Source organism: Pogoniulus pusillus, chromosome 4 (genome assembly GCF_015220805.1).
Source record: "Pogoniulus pusillus isolate bPogPus1 chromosome 4, bPogPus1.pri, whole genome shotgun sequence".
Taxonomy (NCBI): domain Eukaryota; kingdom Metazoa; phylum Chordata; class Aves; order Piciformes; family Lybiidae; genus Pogoniulus; species Pogoniulus pusillus.
This window is the reverse complement of record NC_087267.1, coordinates 31,616,431-31,640,567: the sequence shown is the minus strand read 5'-3', so window position 1 is coordinate 31,640,567 and position 24,137 is coordinate 31,616,431. Positions and strand designations below refer to the sequence as shown.

Below are 24,137 nucleotides of genomic sequence, written 5' to 3'. Positions count from 1 at the left end.
GACCCCTGTCAGCCCCCTGGGGTGGGAACCACAGGTTGTTTACCACAGGGTAACCTATCTCTGCCTTACACATAACTTTGAGCCAATCTGTACCTTCCACTTGTACCAGCCCCAGGCTGGTTGTGCACGCCTCCTCTGAGGCACTATATAAGCTGTTGTATTGCCTTAATAAATTGTACTGATGTATTGATGCATAGAAGCTGCTGTCTCAAGTCGTCAGTACCCCGATCTCGCCTCTCGCCAGCCCCCGAACCCCAACAGTTAAATATGAAGCTGTCACCATTCTAAGTAATTTTATAGCACTTCTTTCTGAATCGTGGTTGAATGCAACCACTCCCAAGTAGATCTAGTTATAACATTCCTACTTTTGGGCTTTTACTTGCATTTTTTCAGGACTTTTTCTGTCTCCTTGGAAGTTCAAGGTTCCTGACTATTGCCACTTGAAATGTTTCTGACAAATCTGTTCTCAAGTGTGACTTAGATGAATGTAGTGCCATAATTTGCATCAACCTTTTGTTGTGAAAGACTTCAGTACTCGTGGGCACATTACCTATGTCATATTTAGTATCCCAGAATGGTTTGCATGAGACCTTAAAGATCTAGTTCCAACCCTTGTTCCATTGGCAGTGACTCCAACTAGACCTCCTAGTAGACCAGGCTGCCTGAGGAAGGCCTCATCCAGTCTAGCTTTGAACACTTCCAGGGCAGGAGCTTCTCTGGGTTACCTTTTCCAGTGCCTCATGCACTCATGGTGAATAGTGTCTCCCTAATGTGTAATCTATATCTAGCTTGTTCCAGTTTCAAGCCATTACCATTTGTCCTATCACTACATACTTTAGTAAAAAGTCCCTCTCCAGATATCCTCTAGGCTCCCTTCAAACATGGAAAAGCTGTATAAGGTCTCCCTGGGGAAGGCTCCAGGCTTCTCCAAGCTCCAGGCTTCTCCAAGCTGAGTAACAAACAACTCGCAGACTGTCATCATAGGAGCAGTGTCTGAACCCTGCTGGAGAGGGACAAAACAGACTCCACATCATTCAATATGAGCTCCACTGGAGGTCTTTATTGTTGGTTATGAGCCTGTTTATATAGTCTAGAGTATAGACCACACACCTACACATTAGCATAATCTAGGCAAGTAGAGCCCAGTCCTTAACCTATATCATGCCTTGTTCCTCCCATCTTTCCTCCCCCATGGGAGACATCCTGAAGCTGTTGCACTTAAGGTCAAATGCTTATGCACTGCTTGCTATTATTCTGACTTGCACTGCATTCCCACACAACCCTCGATCACCTTCCTGGCCCTCATCTATACCTGCTTTAACACTTCAATGTCCTCCTTGTGTGTTCCTCCTGAGAGGAACATAATACTCCAAGTAAGGCCTCATGAAAACAGACTAGAGGAGGAGAATCACCTCCCTCGACCTACTGGCCACGCTTCTTTTGATGCAGCCCAGGATATAGAATCACAGAATCAACCAGGTTGGAAGAAACCTCAGAGATCATCCAGTCCAAGCTATCACCCAGCCCTATCCAGTCAACTAGAGCATGGCACTAAGTGCCTCATCCAGTCTTTTCTTGTACACCTCCAGGGATGGTGACTCCACCACCTCCCTGGGCAGCCCATTCCAATGGCAAATCACTCTCTCTGTGAAGAACTTCCTCCTGGGCTGGAAGTGTAGATTGCTGGCTGAGGTTGAGCTTCTCATCAACCAGCATTCCCAAGTCCTCCTAAGGACTGCTCTCCATTCCCTACGTAGCCTGTATTTGTCTTTGGGATTGCCCCAAAGCAAGTGTGATACCTGGTTCTTTTCTATTCCTTTTCTTCCTCTGTTCCCTTTCATAAGAAGACAGTTTCTAACATATGTTTTGATAGAACTTGTAAAATTAATTTTAAAGCCCTGCAATTTACAACCATGTGAGAATTTCTCTAGTGGTCTTTTCATCTGTCTTAAGAGGCAGCAAACACTTACTCTCTTGGTGAATTGCACCTGTTCTATGGTAGAGAGAGAACTGGAAGAAAAATGCCTAAAGTAGTTATGAAGGTATGAAAAAAAACCCATACAACCCCCTACTGTAACAAAACCAAACTGCACAGACAAGCAGAAAACCCAAAAAGAGTAGTTATCCTACCACAACCTGCATTTCATATTCCTTATTCATTTCTTTCAGCTGTTGAGTTGCTTTGCTACTTTCAGTGCCCCTAAAGTATTGTTTGAAAGGCCTGAATGCACAAAAGTAAGGTGTGACCTTAGACCTATCTCCATTAGTGTGACACAGACATAAGACCTTAATAAGCAGTATAGACCTAGCTTTAAGACCTATCTCCATTAATGTGTATCATAACTTTGCCATCTCTTTTCTTTGCTATTCCTGCTGCCAAACTTATTTCTTAATAACATTCTTTGGAGGCTTAAAATTAAAATAATCTAAACCACCAGTCAGTGACAGAAGAAAATCTATTTGAACAACAGCAGGTGAAAATCTAAGAGCTGTCTTATACTAATGTTTCCCACATCAGTCAGTATACCAGTAGTGTGACATGTGGGTTAAAATAATTTTGCAGTCTTGATTAGAAAATTATTTTTTACCATGTATTAATCCATTTTGGAGTGAAACAGAAAAGATGCTGCACACAAATCATGCACCAGCTGAGGCTCGTGCATTAAAACGTAGGCAGTGTTTTTCGTTTTTCTTTAGTTTGTCATTTTAACTTCTGAAAAACCTGATCACTTTGTCACTATCAAGGTAGCTTTGAAAAGAACAGTTTGCTTTCATGCATGGTTACTTCTGCAGCTTTAAACTTTTAGTATATTTTATGGCATTTATAAAAGTTGCTGTTTAACAGAGTGATATACAAATTCAGTTGAATATAAAATATATTTATAATACCTTACAATGTTTATAAGCATATTTCTGGGACTCTATATTCACTGAAAAAGCCAGGCAAGTCTCTGAGCAGAAAGCAGATACATCAGTACATAAGCTGTCCTTATATACTTGCAAATGTGGTTGCATTAGGCTAAGCTAATCACTGCTGAGGCAAATGAACACCAGACTTGGAATACTAAAAGTAGTTTCTGGCCATAGCTTGTGATTCACACAGGGAGAAAAGTAGCTGAGGGAGTGCTATAAAAAATGCTTCTTGATAATATCAGATGGGATGGAAAAGGTGAAATGGTTTCTGTAGTGGCACAGACAGTCTAGTTATTTGGAGTTGACAGGCCTCGGACTTGCAGCTACCAAGGATGAAAAAAAAAAAAAGAGAAACTGCTATTAAAATATAAGAAATAATTTTTAAATAATCAAAAATAAAACAAAATCCCCCTTGCTGGGATGATGAACCCTAACCCTTGCTGGGTGATGAAAGGATTTGTTGAAGAACAAGTGCGTGGCATAGGACTAAGAACACAAAGTTCACATTGTGCTTAAAGTAAGTCTTTACTGAAAGCCCAAAAGGAGTAGACTTGGTTGAAAGATTGTATTAACCACTCAATTAAACAAAAGAAGTCAAAGAGAAACTCATGCAGCAGACTGAGGTGGGGAGGGGGCAATAACAGACAGTGTATTTGGGTTGATGTTGCTACAATATATTTCATAATGGAATTAACACATCTTTCATCATTGATTAGCCTGGAGCAGCGTAGGTAACCCTGGATGTCAGCTCTGCTTTTCTTGTTTGACAGATTAACTTTCTTGATTTCAAAGTCTTCAATTTTGAAAACTGTTGAGTTTAAGAAAGCAACAAGCAATTATTTGAAGGCTTGCTATCTGCCCTAATACTGCATTTTCTTGGTGTCATGGGTTCAACTGAATGTGCTGATGGGTGTTTGATAAACTGCTGCTGTCATGCCAGCTTTATAATGAAAGTGCTCAGTGAAGCAGGGCACCATGGAGCTTTTAGTTCAGATTTTAACATGAGAGGCTTCCTGTTTCTGGGGCAGTGCAATAGGCTGGGGACAGAGTGGCTGGAAAGCAGCCAGGAGGAAAGGGACCTGGGGGTACTGATAGATAGTAGGCTGAAGATGAGCCAGCAATGTGCCCAGGTGGCCAAGAGAGCCAATGGCATCCTGGCCTGCATCAGGAACAGTGTGGCCAGTAGGACAAGGGAGGTTATTCTTCCCCTGTACTCAGCACTGGTCAGGCCACACCTTGAGTACTGTGTCCAGTTCTGGGCTCCTCAATTCAAGAGACATGTTGAGGTGCTGGAACATGTCCAGAGAAGGGCAACAAAGCTGGTGAGGGGCCTGGATCACAAACCCTGTGAGGAGAGGCTGAGGGAGATGGGGTTGTTTAGCCTGGAGAAGAGGAGGCTCAGGGGTGACCTCATTGCTGTCTACAACCACCTGAAGGGACATTGTAGCCAGGTGGGGGGTGGCCTCTTCTCCCAGGCAACCAGCAATAGAACAAGGGGACACAGTCTCAAGTTGTGCCGGGGTAGGTATAGGCTGGGTGTTAGGAGGAAGTTTTTCACAAAGAGAGTGATTGGCATTGGAATGGGCTGCCCAGGGAGGTGGTGGAGGCATTGTCCCTGGAGGTGTTCAAGAATAGACTGGATGAGGCACTTGGGTGCCATGGTCTAGTTGACTGGCTAGGGCTGGGTGCTAGGTTGGACTGGATGATCTTGGAGGTCTCTTCCAACCTGGTTGATTCTATGATTCTATGATAAGGGGGCTTTGTTCTGGTTTCTGGTTTTAGGTGTTGGTTGTTTCTGCTTTGCTGGATGCTGGCTTGGTTTGTTTGTATTATACCTGGTATTGTTTCATTGAACTCTGTCTCAACTCACAAGGATTTTTGTTTGTTTCTCTTGCTTCAAATCTTTGGGTGGTGGGTCTTGCTTTTTAGAGCAGGCTGTCTTAAACCAGCACACTTGCATAGTAAAAACACAAAAAAGTAGCATTTTGTAAAACACATCTATATGCAAGCACTGCTGTCACACTGTTTACATCACTGGCCTCTGGCTGGTAAGCAAAGTTAGTGTTGCAAGCATTGTAGTAGTGCTGGCATTGTACCTCAAAGACCTACATCTAAAGAAAGAGCCAAAGAGCACAGGGAAAACCTATCACTATTTTATTGCCTTATGTATTTATTTTGTTTTCTTTATTTGAACCAATCATGAGAAAATTGAAATTTGGCCTGGTTTTCTGACTATATCACTAAGCAACATGTTTGTTCCTGTTTCAAAGTATGACCATTTTGAGACATGTTTTAATGCCCCCTCCAGCATCCTGCACTGCCAGTGGAACACTCTGGGTTCACCAATATGGTTAGATGGTCATTTTCTGCCTTTATTTACGTGTTGCAGTGACTTATATGCTTTCTTGCAAGAGGTGTGCACAACTAACTTAGTTTAGGGTTGGTTACATGTGGAGGGGACAAGGTTACATGTGAGGCACACATAGCCTGATTTAACCATAACAATCTGAGGGTCAGCCTCTGGGGCTGGCTAACCCAGCCCCCTTGGGCTGGCTAACTCTGCCCACATGCAGCTGGCACTCCAACCCCTGCTACCCAGTGCCTGGTATCTTAGGCCCCAGGATGAACTCAAGGACACCTCCCAGCACAGGTTGCTCATGTTTATCATTTCATGTCCTGTTAGCAAAAATCTCTCCACACTGCACTAGTCAAATATATAATAAATCCTGCTCTTTGCTGAGTTTGTGCCCTACTCATTTTGCTGATTTTCTTCACAGAGCTCTTGAAATTGGCTGTTAGGAACTTATTCCTCTTCCACCAGTTAAGAACATCTTGGTTCCTTCCCCAGTGTCTGTACCAGCAAAGGCTTCACCTGTTTATTGATGCTGTATAGGAATCAGTTGAAGCCTCAAGGAAATCTCATGGGTATCTAATGTAGTTTCCAAGAATGTGAGAAACATCATATGAGATCAGACCAAACTCTGACGGAGGAAATCAGAAATCCTGTTTAAGGAGAACATTCAAATGTAGCTTTTTGCCATCCATTCCACCTGTACTCCTCTAATATCTACATCCATTGTGAAAGCAAAAGTCCTGTTCTGCTCCTTCAGTATCTGTTTACTGGCCTGTCATGCATTAACTGGTACAATACCTGCTTGAACCTTTTTTCCTCTACAGCTTCCTACAACAGTAGATTCCACCAATTCACTAAAATCCATTTAAAAAAAAGTCTGTCCTCTCTTTCTCTTCTTTCTCTTCTCTTCTCTTCTCTTCTCTTCTCTTCTCTTCTCTTCTCTTCTCTTCTCTTCTCTTCTCTTCTCTTCTCTTCTCTTCTCTTCTCTTCTCTTCTCTTCTCTTCTTTCTCTTCTTTCTTTCTTTCTTTCTTTCTTTCTTTCTTTCTTTCTTTCTTTCTTTCTTTCTTTCTTTCTTTCTTTCTTTCTTTCTTTCTTTCTTTCTTTCTTTCTTTCTTTCTTTCTTTCTTTCTTTCTTTCTTTTCTTTCTTTTCTTTCTTATTATTTAGTGGATAAGTGGTGTATTTACCTTATCCTCTGCCTTCATGATTTTGTAAGCTCTGCTTGCAAGACAGATGTTGTCTTTCATCTCTTGACTTGCCTTTCTCTCTTTCTTGGTGTTCTTTGCTATATTCATCTTGAGATCTGGAGAGTTAAGGCTGTAAATGGTGCTCAACATGAGGGCTCATCGAAGTTGAGCCCTGTGTCTTGTTTCACTGCCCTTCTACATAGAGAAGACACACTGCATCATCAGCTATGAGGTGCAAATACCTGTTCCACCCATTTTCATGTTGCATCTTCCTAATCTTGAGGCTGTGTCTCAATGCTGCAACCAAGATGAGCAATAAGCACATGCCCTTGATATGCCCTGTGGGTGATTCTGACCCTAGCACGTGAATTCTTGCTCTTTCTTGGCAGCAACAAGTAGGGTTTATTCCTCCTGCTGACTGCACACTTACTGCCTTTTACCATGGGATGGTCTTTGACCAAAGTGATCCCCCATGGATTAAGTCAGCAGAGCCATAGCATGCACAGAGAGACTCCCCAGAATCCTGTTCATGGTGGCTCTTGCTTGGTGTCTGCTCACACTGTTGGGTAGGGAGGGAAATCTCTAATTTCTGGCAATGACTGTACATTGACTCCCACTGCTTACTTTGATTTCCACATTTTCTTTCATTAAATATTTAGTTCTTTTGCATCACAGGCTGTTTTTCACATTATTAATTCACTTTAATACCAATTTCTTTTGAAACTGTCAAATTTTGAGAAGCAACTAGTGACTGAAATAGTTCATATGACCAGAAACTTAAAGGTACTCTGTCATTTCTGCAAGACTTTCATTAACATTTATCCACAATAAGCTATGAATATTTTATTTTTAAAAGCATCTTATTCCCAGAGCATTTTACTGCAATGCTAAAATACACTTCTAAGTGGGGCTGATAAAGACTCCCTAAGACTCTGTAGTGCAAATGGTCCTCTCTGTTATTTCCCACTCCTTGCTATGGTCCAGTTCAGTTTCTGTGGAAGGTATGGAGACAAATGCTGGGACTAGTCCCTTCTGACTTGGAAGACAGCCTGAGGTATCAGTCATGAGGACACCTGTGCTGCTTTCTAATAGGTGGTTATTTGAAAAACTAGTCTTCATTTCATTGCAGGTACAGCTGCAATGAAAGGCAGTGGTGAAATTCAGCTGTGAAATTTCAACCTATGTAAATGTGACAGGAAAAAATATATGAATGCATCTTAAAATGTATTGCTTTGGTTCCAATTTCTTCTGAGGATGGATACTAAGGAACCATGTCTGTACTGGGGTTCATTGCAGTACTGCTGTGACTCAAAAATATTTTTACTCTTTTTCATATCATTTATGTTTTGAGTGTCTGAAAGTGATGCTATGGCTCTGCTAAGTTTGACATGCCTCTATGCCTGCAATGTCAAAAGTGTGCTCTTCCCAGCTGCTAGCCACTAGTCAGGTTGTAGCTCATGATCCCAGCCTGCTTTTAAAATGCTACAGCAGAGTGCTTCAAACTGTCCTTGATACTGCCTCTTCTTAGGAAAAAAAAAAAAATCAAGCTCCCAAGAATGTTTTCTGGGCATGTCTCTGACAGTTTTAAAAGGAACATCTGAAATACGAACTGCTACCAGGTACTGCCTTTTGGCCCATCTTGTTCCTTTCTAACAGTCATTCACTGTGCTGGTGCCAAGAATCTGCTCTCTCTATAGGATTTTGGAAATTTGGCTGTAGCTTGTGACTCCTTTTAGTCTTTAGTTCCCCAGGGAAATAAAAAGCTTCTATTGCACAGGCAATCCAAAGGTCAGGCTGTAATACTGTGTTTCTGTAGTGGAGCTCATGCAGCTACTGGTTACTGACAGAGAGCTATCAATCACCCAGGTCTGCACAAATCATAGAATCAGTTAGGGCTGGAAGGGAGCACAAGGATCATCTAGTTCCAACCTCCCTGCTGTGGGCAGGGAGACCTTACATAGATCAGGCTGTCCAGAGCCTCATCCAGCCTGGCATTAAACACGTCCAGGGATAGGACTTCAACCACCTCCCTGGGCAGCTTGTTCCAGGGTCTCACCACCCCCATGCTGAAGAACTTTTTCCTAACATCCAGTCTGAATCTACCCATTTCTAGCTTTCATTCCCTTTAGTCCTATCACTAGCTGACACCCTAAAAAGTTCCTCCCCAGTTTTCTTGCAGGCCCCCTTAAGATACTGAAAGGCCAAAATAAGGTCACCTCAGAGCCTTCTCCAGACTGAACAGCCCCAACTCCCTCAGTCTCTTCTCATAGGAGAGGTGCTCCAGCCCTCTGATCATCCTTGTGACCCTTCTTTGGACATGTTCCAGCATCTCCATATCCTTACTGTAATAGGGGCTCCAGAACTGGACAAAGTACTCTAGGTGGGGTCTCACCAGTGCAGAGGAGGAGGATCACTTCCCTTAACCTGCTGGCTACACTTCTCTTAATGCAGCCCAGGCTCTGGTTGGCTTTCTGAGCTGCAAGTGCACACTGACAGCTCATATTAAGCTTCTCGTCCAACAGCACCCCCAAGTCCTTCTCCTCAGGGCTGCTCTCAAGCCAGTCACTGCCTAGCCTATGTTGGTGCTTGGGATTGCCTTGACCCAGATGCAGGACCTTGCACTTGGTCTTGCTGACTTCATGAGACTGGCTTGGGCCCACCTCTCTAGCCTGTCAAGGTACCTTCTGAAAGGCATCTCTTCCCTGCAGCATGTCAGCTGTACTACACAGCTTGGTGTCATCAGCAAACTTGCTGACAGTGCGCTCAATGCCACTGTCCAGACTTAGCATGGGCTAAATCTGTAGGATCTGACAGTGCAACAGTAAAATTGCAAAAGCAGAAGACAAGTAGGTAAGGTAGTCCTGGCCTCCAGGATCTGCATCCTTGCAGAATGGGTACTTCCGTTTCACCCTCATGCCTAATGATCAGCATAGACTACACCTCTTTGTATTTTTTCCAGTGGCTTCACAGACTTCAGGTCCATTTGCACATCTTGCAGATGAGTATGGCTTTGTGTGTGGCTGGTCAGACTATGGCCCCTTGTTACCTACAGATTTAATGATTCAGCTTGTTGCTTGTCTAAATTAACTATCACACTCAGAGGGCCATGGCACTTTCCCCATGTTCCATGAAATCTGGAAGCAGTTCCAGTTTTAGTCTATAGTTTGACTATATCTCCAGCAGTGCAGTGTGACATGGCTATGTTCACAGGGATAAGAAAGCCTGACTATTGCCTGTGTTGAGGTGAGGTCTTTCTCTGTGACCCCCCACATAATTATAGAGAAATCTGTCCCTTGAGTCCATTATTCTTACTGAGACATCTGTGCACACCTTCATGGGTGTGCTTTTCCCTTACAGAGCACGTATATGAGGCTGTACTGGGCCCCCCAGTTTAGGAAGGACACTGAGATGCTTGAGCGTGTCCAGAGAAGGGCGACGAGGCTGGTGAGAGGCCTCGAGCACAAGCCCTACGAGGAGAGGCTGAGGGAGCTGTGGTTGTTTAGCCTGGAGAAGAGGAGGCTCAGGGGTGACTTTATTGCTGTCTACAACTACCTGAGGGGTGGTTGTGGCCAGGGGGAGGTTGCTCTCTTCTCTCAGGTGGCCAGCTCCAGAACAAGAGGACACAGCCTCAGGCTGCGCCAGGGGAAATTTCGGCTCGAGGTGAGGAGAAAGTTCTTCACTGAGAGAGTCATTGGGCACTGGAATGGGCTGCCCGGGGAGGTGGTGGAGTCGTCGTCCCTGGGGCAGTTCAAGGCAAGGTTGGATGTGGCACTTGGTGCCATGGTCTAGCCTTGGGCACTGTGGTAAAGGGTTGGACTTGATGATCTGTGAGGTCTCTTCCAACCTTGGTGATACTGTGATACTGTGATACTGTGATAATACTCACATTAGCACTCATCAGAACATTTCACCAGCCCTGGCTTTCATAGAGTTCTTTCCACAGAAATTCTTATATGAATACAGCATGTGGCAAAAGACTAGGCAGCTACTAGGTCTTGGAAGATTTACTGCAAAGAAGCATGCAGGAGCATCCAAAGAGAGACCTAGGCCCTGAGGCACTGGGATGAAGATGCCTGGCTAGTGTACTTGTCCTGGTAGGGCATAAATCCTGCCAGATTGAATTAACTCTTGCTCTTCTCCTCCTCTAGCGGGTCCAAGAGTGGAGTAGATGAGCAAACACTGGAAGGTTTGGCCCCAGCAAAGCCCTGAGAGCTAGGAGCTTAGCACCATCAAGTCGGGTGTCTTTTGTGCTGCCCCTCAGTGTGCCTGCATGGTCACACAAGGTCTGAAGCTTTGAATTCATTGGCCAGAGCAATGCTAGTGCCTATTGGCCAGTTTCATTTTCAAAAGAGTGTATTTACTGGGGGGTGGTTTAGAAACCATGCCTTTCTGCAATGCCTCTCCACCGGGAGCAGCACTCCGTTCACAGCTCAATTATACCAGGACTGAGTTGGAAGGCAGAAGGGCTCTGCAGCGGGACCTTGACCGCCTGCACAGATGGGCAGAGTCCAATGGGATGGTGTTCAGTAGCTCCAAGTGCAGGGTGCTGCACTTTGGCTACAACAACCCCATGCAGAGATGCAGGCTAGGGTTGGAGTGGCTGGAGAGCAGCCAGACAGAGAGGGATCTGGGGGTACTGATTGATACCTGCCTGAACATGAGCCAGCAGTGTGCCCAGGTGGCCAAGAGAGCCAGTGGCATCCTGGCCTGCATCAGGAATGGTGTGGTCAGCAGGAGCAGGGAGGTCATTCTGCCCCTGTACTCTGCACTGGTTAGACCACACCTTGAGTACTGTGTTCAGTTCTGGGCCCCCCAGTTTAGGAGGGACATTGAGATGCTTGAGCATGTCCAGAGAAGGGCGACGAGGCTGGTGAGAGGCCTCGAGCACAGCCCTACGAGGAGAGGGTGAGGGAGATGGGATTGTTTAGCCTGGAGAAGAGGAGGCTCAGGGGTGACCTTATTGCTGTCTACAACTACCTGAGGGGTGGTTGTGGCCAGGAGGAGGTTGCTCTCTTCTCTCAGGTGGCCAGCACCAGAACAAGAGGACACAGCCTCAGGCTGCGCCAGGGGAGATTTAGGCTGGAGGTGAGGAGAAAGTTCTTCACTGAGAGAGTCATTGGACACTGGAATGGGCTGCCCGGGGAGGTGGTGGAGTCGCCGTCCCTGGGGCACTTCAAGGCAAGGTTGGACGTGGCACTTGGTGCCATGGTGTAGCCTTGAGCTCTGTGGTAAAGGGTTGGACTTGATGATCTGTGAGGTCTCTTCCAACCCTGATGATACTGTGATACTGTGAATCATGGCAGCCAATGTGTTTGCAGCCTGTGCCAGCAGCTTAGCAGCAACCCAGTTCTGCTGTCCTTCACTCTGCCTGGAATAGTTTGTATTTTACCCCAGGATCCTAACTGTGGGGTTTGGCAGCGTTTTTGTACAGGAAACTTACCCAGGGACGAAGACACTGTGAGTAAATACACTAGAGTTAATACTGAGGCTCCATAAGCATAGTCAGAATATTTCCTGGTTTTGTGTTCCTATTTTCCAAGTTCTGATTGTTTAAACTGTTTAAATCCATGTTATATTTTGTGAAATACAAAGAATCTCAGGGAATTTCCCCAATTTAAAAAATATTAATAATGAAAAATAATGATCATACAGAAATTAATAACTCATAACCAATTATTAATTTCTACAACAGTACTTTCTGCGTCACCACAAATACTTCCATGGGATATTTGCTGGTAGGGGATTAAATACTTGCTCCTGTAAGACCTTTGTGGGACCTGTGCCTCTCACTAGCAGTTTTCCTGAATTTCCAGGAGGCTGGGACTTAAGGCACATGCACCTTATTGCCTCTCTTTCTCTGGGCTCCCATTGCTCAGAAAATGAGACAGACAACTAGAAGGCAGCCAACCCATATCTTATGTGGCATACTTAAGAACAAGCAATCTCTGCAAAATTTTATTTGTCTTTCCTCCTTTGAAGAAAAATATTACATTGAAAATGTGAGCAGAAACATGACTTTTCTTTTTCACTTGGTACCTCGCTTTGAGTGTATCACTGCTCACAAACTACAGACTTGTTACCTGGGAGCCTATTTTCTTTCCTGAGGCATTTCTGTAGCTATCTGATGTGCACAGTGTTTGTGTCTGTCAGCCCCATGAGGAAAGTGGAAATGTCTACAAAGGCACAAGGAAGCATATGAATGCATGGTAGATGTTTGTCCTACACTTGAGGCTGACAAAGACTAATTGTCAATAGTAGCTGCCCGACAAAGCTGAGCGAAGTGAAATGTTAAGTTCAGCAAAGCGCTGGCTCTGAACAGCTGGAAAGAATGAAAACCAGACAGAGGGGTATTTCTCTGTGAAATCACGTACTTTGAAATGTTTGATAAAGCACCCTTAAAAGAGAGTTAGAAATTGCCTGCAATAAAAGACATTGAACAACAGCAGGTCATCCTACAAGAGTCCTATGATTTGAAATAGATACCTCAGCTTGTCTGCAAAAGCCAGATCGCTCTGCCTTCTAAACGCACTATCAAGCCTTTTTCAGGAGTCAGGAAGAGGGCTGATGTACTGTGAGGATGCTTTTGTTTGTATGCTGCAGGTAGAGTTCCCTGGTGTCTGAATGCTTGTTACTAAATGTCTTTGCTGAAGTGCTGGCTGAACAAAAAGATAATCTTGGTGACTTCAGTGTAAATGTAATGTTCTAACACTAAACGTTTTAAAACATCAAGGAAGGCAGAGGAAGAGGAGTGAAGATGAGAAGACAGATATCAGAAACAGATTTAAGTTCTAAGGGCTGTTGCTGCCTTTTTTGATGGCACTGGGTTTGTGCACCTCGTGGGTGATGGCCACGCGGTAAAACAAAGAGAACCAGGAACAGGATGGTGATGCTGGTAAGCAGGGAGGTAGGGAACACAGAGCGAGAGAACAGGAAGTCCCCTCTGCTTTTATAGACCTTTAGACAGGAAGGAAGAGTGGGCTAACCATCACCTGGTAGTATTCAGACCCACCCCTGGGGAAGGGTCAAGACCACCTAGGGTCAGGTTCAAGGTCACTCCTCCTGGAGGGTTAACCCTGTACATCCCTTTTATGAAGAGGTCTTAAATCAATGATCCAACTCACCACAGAGTGACCAATTAGAGAATAAAACTAGAATAGGCTTTTGGTTCTTAATCTTGCATCAGAAAGGGAGTGTGAACAAAAGGTCTGAGAGAACAGCAGTGTAACTATGCAGGAGTCTCAGCACTGCAAGTATCATCCAATAGTTCTGGCTGGACACATAGTGTAATAGGGAATAGAAGCAAGTCCCACCCCAGGGTAGCAGTCCCAAACAGCTTTTCCTTGGGTTTAATGAGAGGTAATCCTAGACAGCAACAGGAAGAGGCTGAGAGTGGCATCTTGTATGGCCACAGACAGAGTAATGCCTGTGACGAAAGAACACTGCTCATTTGCGATCTCTCTACATACAACAAATCAATGGTCTATTTAAAAAGATTTACTGCTTCAGCAATTCTTTCCCATGAGGATCTTATACACTGAGGAGGATCTTCTCACTTTGTTTCATCTTCTCTCTTACACTAAGTCACAGATATTTCTCTGTGGATGAATCCTACTTCCTAACCAGATATAAGTTTTAGTCATCAGATTCTCATACAATTTACATATATATATATATATATATATATATATATATATATATATATATATAAATCTAAATAGCTGATGCAGAAGTTTCAAATGACAGGCACTGAGGCATTAGTACCACAGAAAGTTCTGGTGTAATTTGCATGTCCATCTTTCTTGTAATAGGGACTCCAGAACTGGACACGGTACTCCAGGTGGGGTCTCACAAGAGCAGGAAACAGGGGGAGAATCACCTCTCTCGATCTGCTGGCCACACTTCTCTTGATGCAACCCAGGATAAGCAAGAAATAAGCAAGGAGGCAACAACAGCCCCAACTTGCTAATGCTCCATTTTGTTTACCAGCCATAGAAAGCACTACTTATTATCTCCCACGTGCCAAGATGAAGTCCTGACTTGTATCGGTCAACTTTAGGCACTCTGTTCATATTTTGCCTTTGCACAGGGAATTCATGTGGTCAAATTTCCTTTTAAACGTGCTCATTCCTCATTGTACAGTTTTCTCAAAAACCAAACCAACAAAAAAAAAAAAAAAAAACCCACCAAAAAACCAACACCCCACCAAAGAATTTTTTATGGATTCACCATCTGCCAGATTGAGAGGGTACAACCAATTTAACGAGTCGGTAACTGAATTCCTGCCAGTCTGTTTCCAACCTCATTTGCAACCTTGGATAAAGCACTTCTCTATAGCATTCTGTTCGGAGGCAATACGATGTCAGGACTTGCAGCACAGACAGTTTTTAACCTGCTGCTCAAAATATAAGGATTATACTTCCCAGGCCTTTAATTTGATGGTTATTTTGCTTTGATGAGGTGAGAGCTTATGAAGTAGTCAACTCCTGCTGGGTCAGCTGTTACGCGAAATAGCGTGTAGTCATACATAAGCCTAAAAGCCTTTCTATTCTTTGGTTTTCACTTAAATCATAGTCAACTGATGTTCTGGTCTTACATAATCTGTAGAAGGATTTGGTTTAGAAGTCCACCTCTTAGAGAAATGAACTCTCATAAATCAAATCTATTTAGTCAACAATCAAATGAAGTGGTATTGGACTAAAAATGGTTTTGCACTTGTTTCTCTTCTTCCAGTATATGTCTTTTATGTACACCAGATGCTAGGTGTTCAAAGAGAGGGTTACTCTCTGAACCCAGGAATCAGAGCTGACCAAGAAATGACCTATTGTTGTTCTGTGCACATCTGCAGCACTTAAAAAGGTTTCTGACAGACAAAGAGCTCTGTGTTGGCACGTGTTTGTTTGAAGGTATGGTGTATTAAGAGCATTGTTTCCCTGGTATCTTGTGGGTAGTGTTGTGCCAGTTCCTTGTGTTTTTATGTTGCCAGGTACTGTAACTAATTATAACTTTTACAGGGCAATGATGACTTGGTAAGGATTGTAACCTGGTGAACCATCTTTTCAAGTACAAAAATGTAAAAAATCAAAATTGTACAGTGATAAAAACCTTTCCCCTGCCTCCACTGTGCACCACCACTGGCTTTCAACATGTGCTGAGCCCCTGAATTTTAAAGCAGTACATCTAAGTGGGCTGCCTGAATCTCACCTCTGGATGCTCACACAGAGGTTGGTATGCAGCTGCCAGTGCAGTGGCTGCAGACCTGCTTGAGGCACACTTGGATTTAGCAGCATGCTCTTATACATCTTGCTGCTGACTCTATCAGGACTGTTTCAGTCAAATCTTGTTAGATCTTTCGTTTAACAGCCAAAGGCAGAAAGGAACAATTCTCTTGGACAAAACCCAAGTCCCTACTCTAAAGCCAAAAAGCTGGAGATCTTAAAAAGAGAGACAAAAATTTAATTTCAAAACCCACATTTCTTACATTTTCAATAGGCCTGAAGTGAATTTGCTGGAATTCATATATTTGTTATGAAAGAGAGCAATTATGCAAAATATGAGTTCAAATGATTACTTTGATAAAGCTACCCGAGATTAAAGTAGCTTGCACTGTGAAGTCTTAGACAACCTGAGCTGTACTGCCACCAGCTCTGCCTGTCAGATTCTTTTCTGACTCACTCTGCCTAAACCCTGGCTCTTACATTCTTGTCTGCACAGCAACCCAATTTCCTTTAAGAATCCTCCCTTCTCGTTTAACCTACAATATTCTCGAGAGGTGAGAGATTTGAATCCTTGTGAGCTGAAGCAAATCTGTTATTTGTGTCTCCCACTTCCTAGGTGAGGCTGGCAACCATTAGGCGATCACACAAAAGACCTGTATCATCTCACTGTGCATCTTGGCTGGGCTAAACTCCCCAAATTTTGGTACTCATCCACCTGTGTTTTAGTGCCAACAGAGAGAGGGGAGCTAATTCTCAGATATTCAGGAAGGGAGGTGTTCTAGGCACATGCACAAAGCTCTCAGTAGTTTTCTGTAAGGCATCTTGTGATGAAAGACACCTATATAGAAGCAGTAAACTCTTGTAATTATTCCTGCCCCCTGATAAAACATGCCCAAAAATGTGTTTTATTAAAGCTGGATCAGTTCTTCAATCTAGTTCACAAGACCACCTGGCAAGTAATTCTACAAACACACCTTAAAGGACAGAACGAGGCAGTGCTGTGAACCCAAGCAGTGTTTCAACTAAACATTTAATCTTGAAAGCACAATGCCACGTCTAAAATCCACCTAAATCCTTCTGTGGATCTGATCCCGTCTTAGATTACTAGGCATACCTACTACATTTGGCATCACTGCGAAACCAGCTATTGTCACAAAATCCAGTACTCATAGAATCAGTCAGGGTTGGAAGGGACCACAAGAATCATCTAGTTCCGACCCCCCTGCCATGGGCAGGGACACCCTACCCTAGATCAGGCTGGCCAGAGCCGGTACTCTGGAGGGATGATCCCAATAACAAAAATCTATAAATAAACCAAACAAATCCTCCCTCTTTCTCACGAGATAAGTGTAGCCCACTGCTGAATTTGTGTTTCTTCAGGGAATCTTTTTAAAAGGTAAGCTTGACAGCAGGATCTGATGAGAAATTGTCTATGTGTGGCTGTGTTGGGCCAGCAATGGGTGGGGCGGGGGGGGGGAAGTTTTTTGTTAGCTCCCTTGAGTCTCCGTTATTTGTTTGGTATTATCTGGATGACAGTATTAGCATTTCACAGCTTGCTTAGAGGCAAAGGCAAACCAACAAATAGGCTATGTAATGCTGACCATGTTGGACTTTGCTCCCTTTTCTGATTTTTAACTTCACGTAGCTATGACTAGTGCTGCTGTGGGCTGAGAACAATGAATCAAATTAATTGCCAAAATTCTCCATCTAGTGGGTGGCCCCATTGTGAAGATAGCCAAGTCAGATGATTTTTTTTTAACCTTAAAATGTGCCATTATATAAACAATCATAGAATCCTTTAGGTTTGAAAATACCTTTAAGATCATAGAGTCTAATCATTAACCTAAGTCTTCCATGTCCACAATTAGACCATGTCACTAAGCACCACATCTACATGTCTTTTAACTATCTCCAGAGATGGTGACTCAAGCACCTCCCAAAGTAGCCTCTTTCAATGCCTGACAATCCTTTCAATGAAGAATTTTTTTCCCTAATAGTTAATCTAAATCTTCCCTGGTGCCACTTGAAGCCATTTCTTCTTGCCTTATCACTTGTTGCTAGGGAGAAAAGACTGGCACCCACCTTGACGTAACTTCTTTTCAGACAGTTATAAAGAGTGGTAAGGTCTTCCTTCATCCTCCTGTTCTCCACACAGAACAATCCCAGTTCCTTCAGCTGCTCTTCATTCCTTCACTTTTGTTGCCCTTCTCTGGGCACATTCCAGCACCTCAGTGTTTTTCTTCTAGTGATGGGCTCAAAACTAAACACAGTATTTGAGGTGTGGTCTCAGCAGTGTCAAGTACAAGGAGACAACCGCTTCCCTAGTCCTGCTGGCCACATTATTCCTGATGGCTTTCACAAGCCAGGATGCTGTTGGCCTTCTTGGTCAACGAGCATGCTGCTGGCTCATATTAGCTGCCTGTCGACCAACACTTCCAGGTCTGTGTCTGCCAGGCAGCTTTCAAGCCCCTCTCCCTCGAGTCTGTGGAGGTGTGTGAGTTGTTGTGACCCAAGTGCTGATCCCGAACAAAAAAACCTCAAAGATGGAACCACGAAAACACGATGCTCTAATTATACATGAAAGCAACTTTTCTTCTATACAGTAACCTGTCTCTCTCTGTACAGCTGGTCCAAATTTTCCCTTTTTGTCATTCAGCACTTCAGAAATAATAAGTGAGCACTTTAAACGCTGTCTCTGTTCAAACGATCCCGTTATTAATTTAACTGTGATTTTCAGGTACGGCAGCGTCTTGGCCAACGAGCCCCCGACATACTGAGAGGTGCGCAGCCTGCTCCCTTGCGCACAGGCGGCTGCTGTCCAGCTACAACGTGCCCTGCTCCAGCGCCACCACGGGCGGCGCATCGGTGGAGCTGCCCCTCGGTCCTGCGCGACGCCTTCCCGCCCAGAGGTTCTCTCCCCGCCTTCTCCCAGCGCCTCCGAAAAACGCCCATCAAGCCCCACGCCTGCCAGCAGCTCCCGGGAGGAAGCGGAGCGGGGCGGGGCAGGCGGCGCAGCGGCGCTCAGTGTGCGAGGGCTGCGCATGCGGAGCCGTGCGCGCCACGGCGGAGCAGGGAGGCGGAGGCAGGGCACGCCCCCTGGCGCCCGCCGGGCCGCTCTTGGGATTGTCGCCGCCCGCCTCCGTCTCCAGCTCCGCCTGGAAGCTGGGAGCGGCGGCCGAGGCGGGCAACTTCCCCCAAGTCTGCACGGGGGCACTATGCGACCCGGCTGAGCGGAGCCCGAGAGGGGAGGGAGGAGTGAGCAGCAGAAGCAGCAAGAGCAGCAGCAGTTCTGCCGTCATAGCGCGGCAGCCGCCCGACTCAGCCCCGTGCCCTCCCCCGGCCGGGGCAGGAGCTGCCGCGGCCGTCTCATGTCCCGCAAGGCCAGCGACAATGTGGAGTACACGCTGCGGAGCCTGAGCAACCTGATGGGCGAGAAGCGGCGGCGCCAGGCGGACGGCTCCGCTGCCTCGGGTGCGGCGGCGGGCGAGCGGAGCCTCATCGCCGCCGAGTCGTGCTCCAGCCTCAACAGCGCAGCGTCGGGCGGCGATCTGGAGCGGGCAGCGCGGCGGCAGTTCCAGCAGGATGAGACGCCCGGTTTCGTCTATGTGGTGTCGGTCTTCTCCGCCCTGGGGGGCTTTCTCTTCGGCTACGACACCGGCGTGGTGTCGGGGGCCCTGCTGCTTCTCAAGAGAGAGCTCAACCTGGACGCCCTCTGGCAGGAGCTGCTCGTCTCCAGTACGGTGGGCGCCGCCGCCCTCTCCGCCTTGGCGGGCGGTGTCCTCAACGGGCTGTGTGGTCGGCGGCCCTGCATTCTGCTGGCCAGCGGCCTCTTCACGGCGGGGGCCGGAGTGCTGGCTGCCGCCCGCGACAAGGAGACCCTGCTGGGGGGACGCGTGGTAGTGGGGCTGGGCATCGGTGAGTGCCGCGCCGGCCCGTCGGGCTCCCCACGACTGCTGCAGTACTAACCCCCGCCCCTCCCCCGGCCTCCCCGAGTTTGCCCAGCTTCCCGGGCTTTTGCCCCACCCAAGAAAAAGCTCCCCCGCGAAATGGGTTTAACCGAGCCTCAAAACCCGCGTTTCTGCTGCCCGTTGATGTAAGGTAGCCCGCACACAAAAGGCGAACGTTGCCCCGTGGGGACTTGAGTGCGCGGCTTCTGGCGAGGGAAACGCTTGGCAGAGGTCAGGAGAAGGGTCTGCTAACGATAGCGCAAAGGTGTGGAGCGGGGAGTGTGCATGCTTACCCTCTTCGGTTTTACCTGCAGATAGTGTAGTCGTAGCCCATTTAGGGGACAGATGCTTATTTCACATCCTTTCTGCAAATTGATTTTTAAGGTGGTCGGTCAGTTAGGGTCAGTAGCTCATGCTGTAAGCTTTGCAATTGAGGAGGTTTTCGCAGGTCAGAACGGAGCGAGAGATTATGCCTGGCTTTCTGAACTGTTTCCTGAACCACTCTTCTGGTTCTCTGTGCAGTGTTGCTTTTTGGGACAGAATGAGGTGATGATGTCGCTGGTCAAATGAGATGACACTTGGCTTTGGATTTCATTAATGGTGTCCTACAGCTGCCTTCCTATATGAGTTTCATAATTCGCAGGCAGTAGGTTCTAGTAAAACTTTACTGTCGTCCCAAGGAACTTTATGAGGAGTGTTTCCTCTAACCTCTGAGACTGGCTTCTGTGCCAGTTATTTCCTAAATATCGTCAGAATTTTGGTTGCTCTTTAGCTGCTATGCTGTCGGGCAGTAATTTGAATGATACTCAACATCTAAAATGGGCCGGTTGAGATTACAGAGTCCTTGGACTACAGCATGTTTTAAAAAAGTGGGGAGGGAGGCAAAAAAAGAGAAGTAAATCTTTCTTACTATGGTCTTGCAACCCTTCCTGTGTAAAGGCATGAGGACAAAGTGAGAATTGGATTTGTTTTCCTCTATATAGCAAAGTTCTGTTTCTTTGCCACTGAATAGTTTTTAAATTTTCTGGTTCATTATAGACACACTTGCTGTGATACAATTCACAGTATTATTAAGGAAAAAAAAGTCATAATAAGGACTGTCAGAATTGAAGTGAACTCCATTCTTGAAAGGTCTCATTCTGATTTCAGATTGCGTTTTTTCTACCCTGAGTCAGGCAATTGGGTTTTATTTTTCAAATGCCGTCTGTGGACCTGAGACTACAGAATGTTGATAACATTTCTTACAGTGTTCAGGAGACAAGAAAACTAAATTTGACTATGTGGCAGCAGAAAGGGTGTGTTGGTGGCAATACACAGTACACGGATTTAGTGACAGATACTAAATATATCAAAGTTGATATACTTTTGTGTTTGTAAAGCTTCCTGTGCAGTATTAACTGCAACTGGTTACCTTGACAGCCTCAGGGGGAAGAGAGGGAAGGGATGGATGGTTTGCTTGACTCATGTATGTGTCTTGTAGGGAGATACATAGCATGTTGGAATTGTCTTACAGTGGTACAAAAAATGTGACACTGGTATTGTTGGAGAGATGTGAGACTCGAGGCTTAGTATAATGAATACATAAAACACAGAAATGGAAATGCAGAGCTAGGAGCTGTTTCATTATAGCCATTGTGTAGTCTGGGGAGAGAAGTCTCTCTTTGTCCACTTTCCACGTTGGGGACAGAGGGAGTGGTTCTGCTGTGGGTCTGGAGGGCTGAAGTAAGGACAGAGAAACGTTCCAAGGATTTTGGAGCGCAAACATAGTAATTTGCATTTCTGAAATATATTTTCTCTGTTTCATGAAAAGTTGCTGTTCTTTATATGATGGAATTTATGGCCGAAAACAAAGCATTACCTTAAATTACTATGGCTCAAATATCACTAGAATTGCATATTTCAATCCCAGTAAGGTTTATTTTACAGAAGAAAAAAATGTGGTGCAAACCTGTTCCTGTGTAACAAATCGCAGCAGTGCCTGCATTAAATCCCCCACTAGAGGGAGCCTGGATAATTTCATGGAGGCGTTAGAAATTGGTGTATTCCATTTCTTCTCTTGGAGTTGACTATCATTTTACTGGCTAGCATTGGTGTCGAGGTCACTCAGTAAGGTGACACTTCAATGACAGTGTCAACTGCTCAAGTGTAAGGGTGTAGTGTAGATTTATGAAATACTTTCCTACCTGCAGACCAGTAAAAACTTATTAGCTATATAATTTTATACATTTTTGAGGTCTTTTGTCTAGCTTTTTGCCAGCTGCATGTCAGGAGATGTATTCCAGAAATGTATTTGCTTGCATTTAATAAATGAACGTATTATGGTCAGTACTGTGGTGCTGTAGAAGCAGATGTAGTAGCGGTTGTGTATGGGAATTTGTTCCACCAGCAGTGATACAGGGCACATCTGTGTGAGAAAACAGCCATTTTTCTCCTTACTGATTTATAAAGGACCACAGTTAAAGTTTGAAGGGACGGAAACTACAGGATATATGCTGAAGAGAGGAACGTTTCTCATTTGTCTGTTTCTTACCATTTTCTGTAGAGCTATTCTTAGATAGAAACCTTCTTCTTTTCTCCCTAACAGTTATGGAAGGAGATGTTTCTGGAAAATAAAGACCTCTCAAGGGCAACTGAAAATCCTCTTTTAGTACACATCTTGAACAGGTTTTTATGTTTGAAAACACTTACAATTGCCTTCCCTTCCCTGACTACTCTCTCACTTTCTCCTTCCTCCCTTCTACTTAGTGTGTGTAAGAAATACAGAGAGTGGAAAAAGAAAGCATGTTTTGCATGAGCTTAGAATATGCTTAGATCTTTTCAGGTTTGAATTTTTAAATAGATAGTTTATTGCAACTTCAGGCAAAATGGCTTAAGAATGAGTTTGACCATTGTTCTCTTCCCTGTGCCTGCCCCTTCTAAGCAGCTCTGGTATCCCTGATTCACTAGAAATTTGGATGAGCCTTATGTCAGGAATGCAACATCTGGATGGATATTCATTACTGCAAATGTGGGCAGAATTCAAATGTTTAGGAAGTTTGGTAGCACTTTTGTGAATCATAGAATCAACCAGGTTGGAAGAGATCTCCAAGATCATCCAGTCCAACCTATCACCCAGCCCTAGCCAGTCAACTAGACCATGGCACTAAGTGCCTCATCCAGTCTTTTCTTGAACACCTCCAGGGATGGTGACTCCACCACCTCCCTGGGCAGCACATTCTAATGGCAAATCACTCTCTCTGGGAACAACTTCTTCCTAACATCCAGCCTGTACCTCCCCCAGAACAACTTGAGACTGTGTCCCCTTGTTCTGTTGCTGGTTGTCTGGTAGAGGAGACCAACCCCCACCTAGCTACAATGTCCCTTCAGGTAGTTGTAGACAGCAATGAGGTCACCCCTGAGCCTCCTCTTCTCCAGGCTAAACAACCCCAGCTCCCTCAGCCTCTCCTCATAGGGTTTGTGTTCCAGGCCTCTCACCAGCTTTGGTGCCCTTCTCTGGACACGTTCCAGCACCTCAACATCTCTCTTGAATTGAGGGGCCCAGAACTGGACACAGTACTCAAGGTGTGGCCTGACCAGCGTTGATACAGGGGAAGAATATCCTCCCTTGTCCTACTGGCCACACTGTTCCTGATGCAGGCCAGGATGCCATTGGCTCTCTTGGCCACCTGGGCACACTGCTGGCTCATCTTCAGCCTACTACCCACCAGTACCCGCAGGTCCCTTTCCTCCTGATTGCTCTCCAGCCACTCAGTCCCCAGCCTGTAGCACTGCTTGTGGTTGTTGTGGCCAAAGTGTAGAACCCTGCACTTGGCCTTGTTAGATCTCATCCCATTGGCCTCTGCCCACCCATCCAGCCTGTCCAGGTCCCTCTGCAGGGCTCTCCTACCTTCCAACAGATCAACACCTGCTCCTAGCTTGGTGTCATCTGCAAACTTACTGATGCTGGACTCAATCCCCTTGTCCAGATCATCGATAAAGATGTTGAACAGGACTGGGCCCAGCACTGACCCCTGGGGAACACCACTAGTGACTGGCTGCCAACTGGATGTGGCACCATTCACCACCACTCTCTGAGCTCTGCCATCCAGCCAGTTCTTGATCCAGCACAGAGTGAATCTGTCTAAGCCATGAGCTACCAGCTTGGCTAGGAGCTTCTTGTGGCAGACAGTGTCAAAGGCTTTGCTGAAGTCCAGGTAGACTACATCCACAGTCTTCCCCATGTTCACCAGGTGGGTAACCTGATCATAAAAGGAGATCAGATTGGTCAGGCAGGACCTGCCCTTCCTAAACCCATGCTGGCTGGGCCTGATCCCTTGGCAATCCTGTAGGTGCTTTGTGATGGCACTTAAGATGACCTGTTCCATGACCTTGCCTGGCACTGAGGTCAGCTTAGATAGGAAGAATATAATTGGTACAGAGCATATTTGGACCTTTTGCATGTGATAATACTAAAAGCCTTGGTCTGTTGTTGAAGGGTGACCAATTGCACTTGGTATGGGATCAGAAGTTTTGCCTTTTGGCT

General features: G+C 45.4%; 1 protein-coding gene across 2 annotated transcripts in view; it reads left to right on the top strand.

Annotated features, from left to right (window-relative positions):
• The window catches only part of SLC2A13 (solute carrier family 2 member 13), a 205,469-nt gene that overhangs the window by 16,432 nt on the left and 164,900 nt on the right, over positions 1-24,137 (top strand). For both annotated transcript variants that reach the window (XM_064142480.1, XM_064142479.1), the window contains exon 2: positions 18,406-19,583. In XM_064142480.1, the coding sequence (XP_063998550.1) occupies positions 19,037-19,583 (547 nt within the window). In that variant the 5' untranslated portion in view covers positions 18,406-19,036. The remainder of the gene's footprint in view (positions 1-18,405; positions 19,584-24,137) is intronic.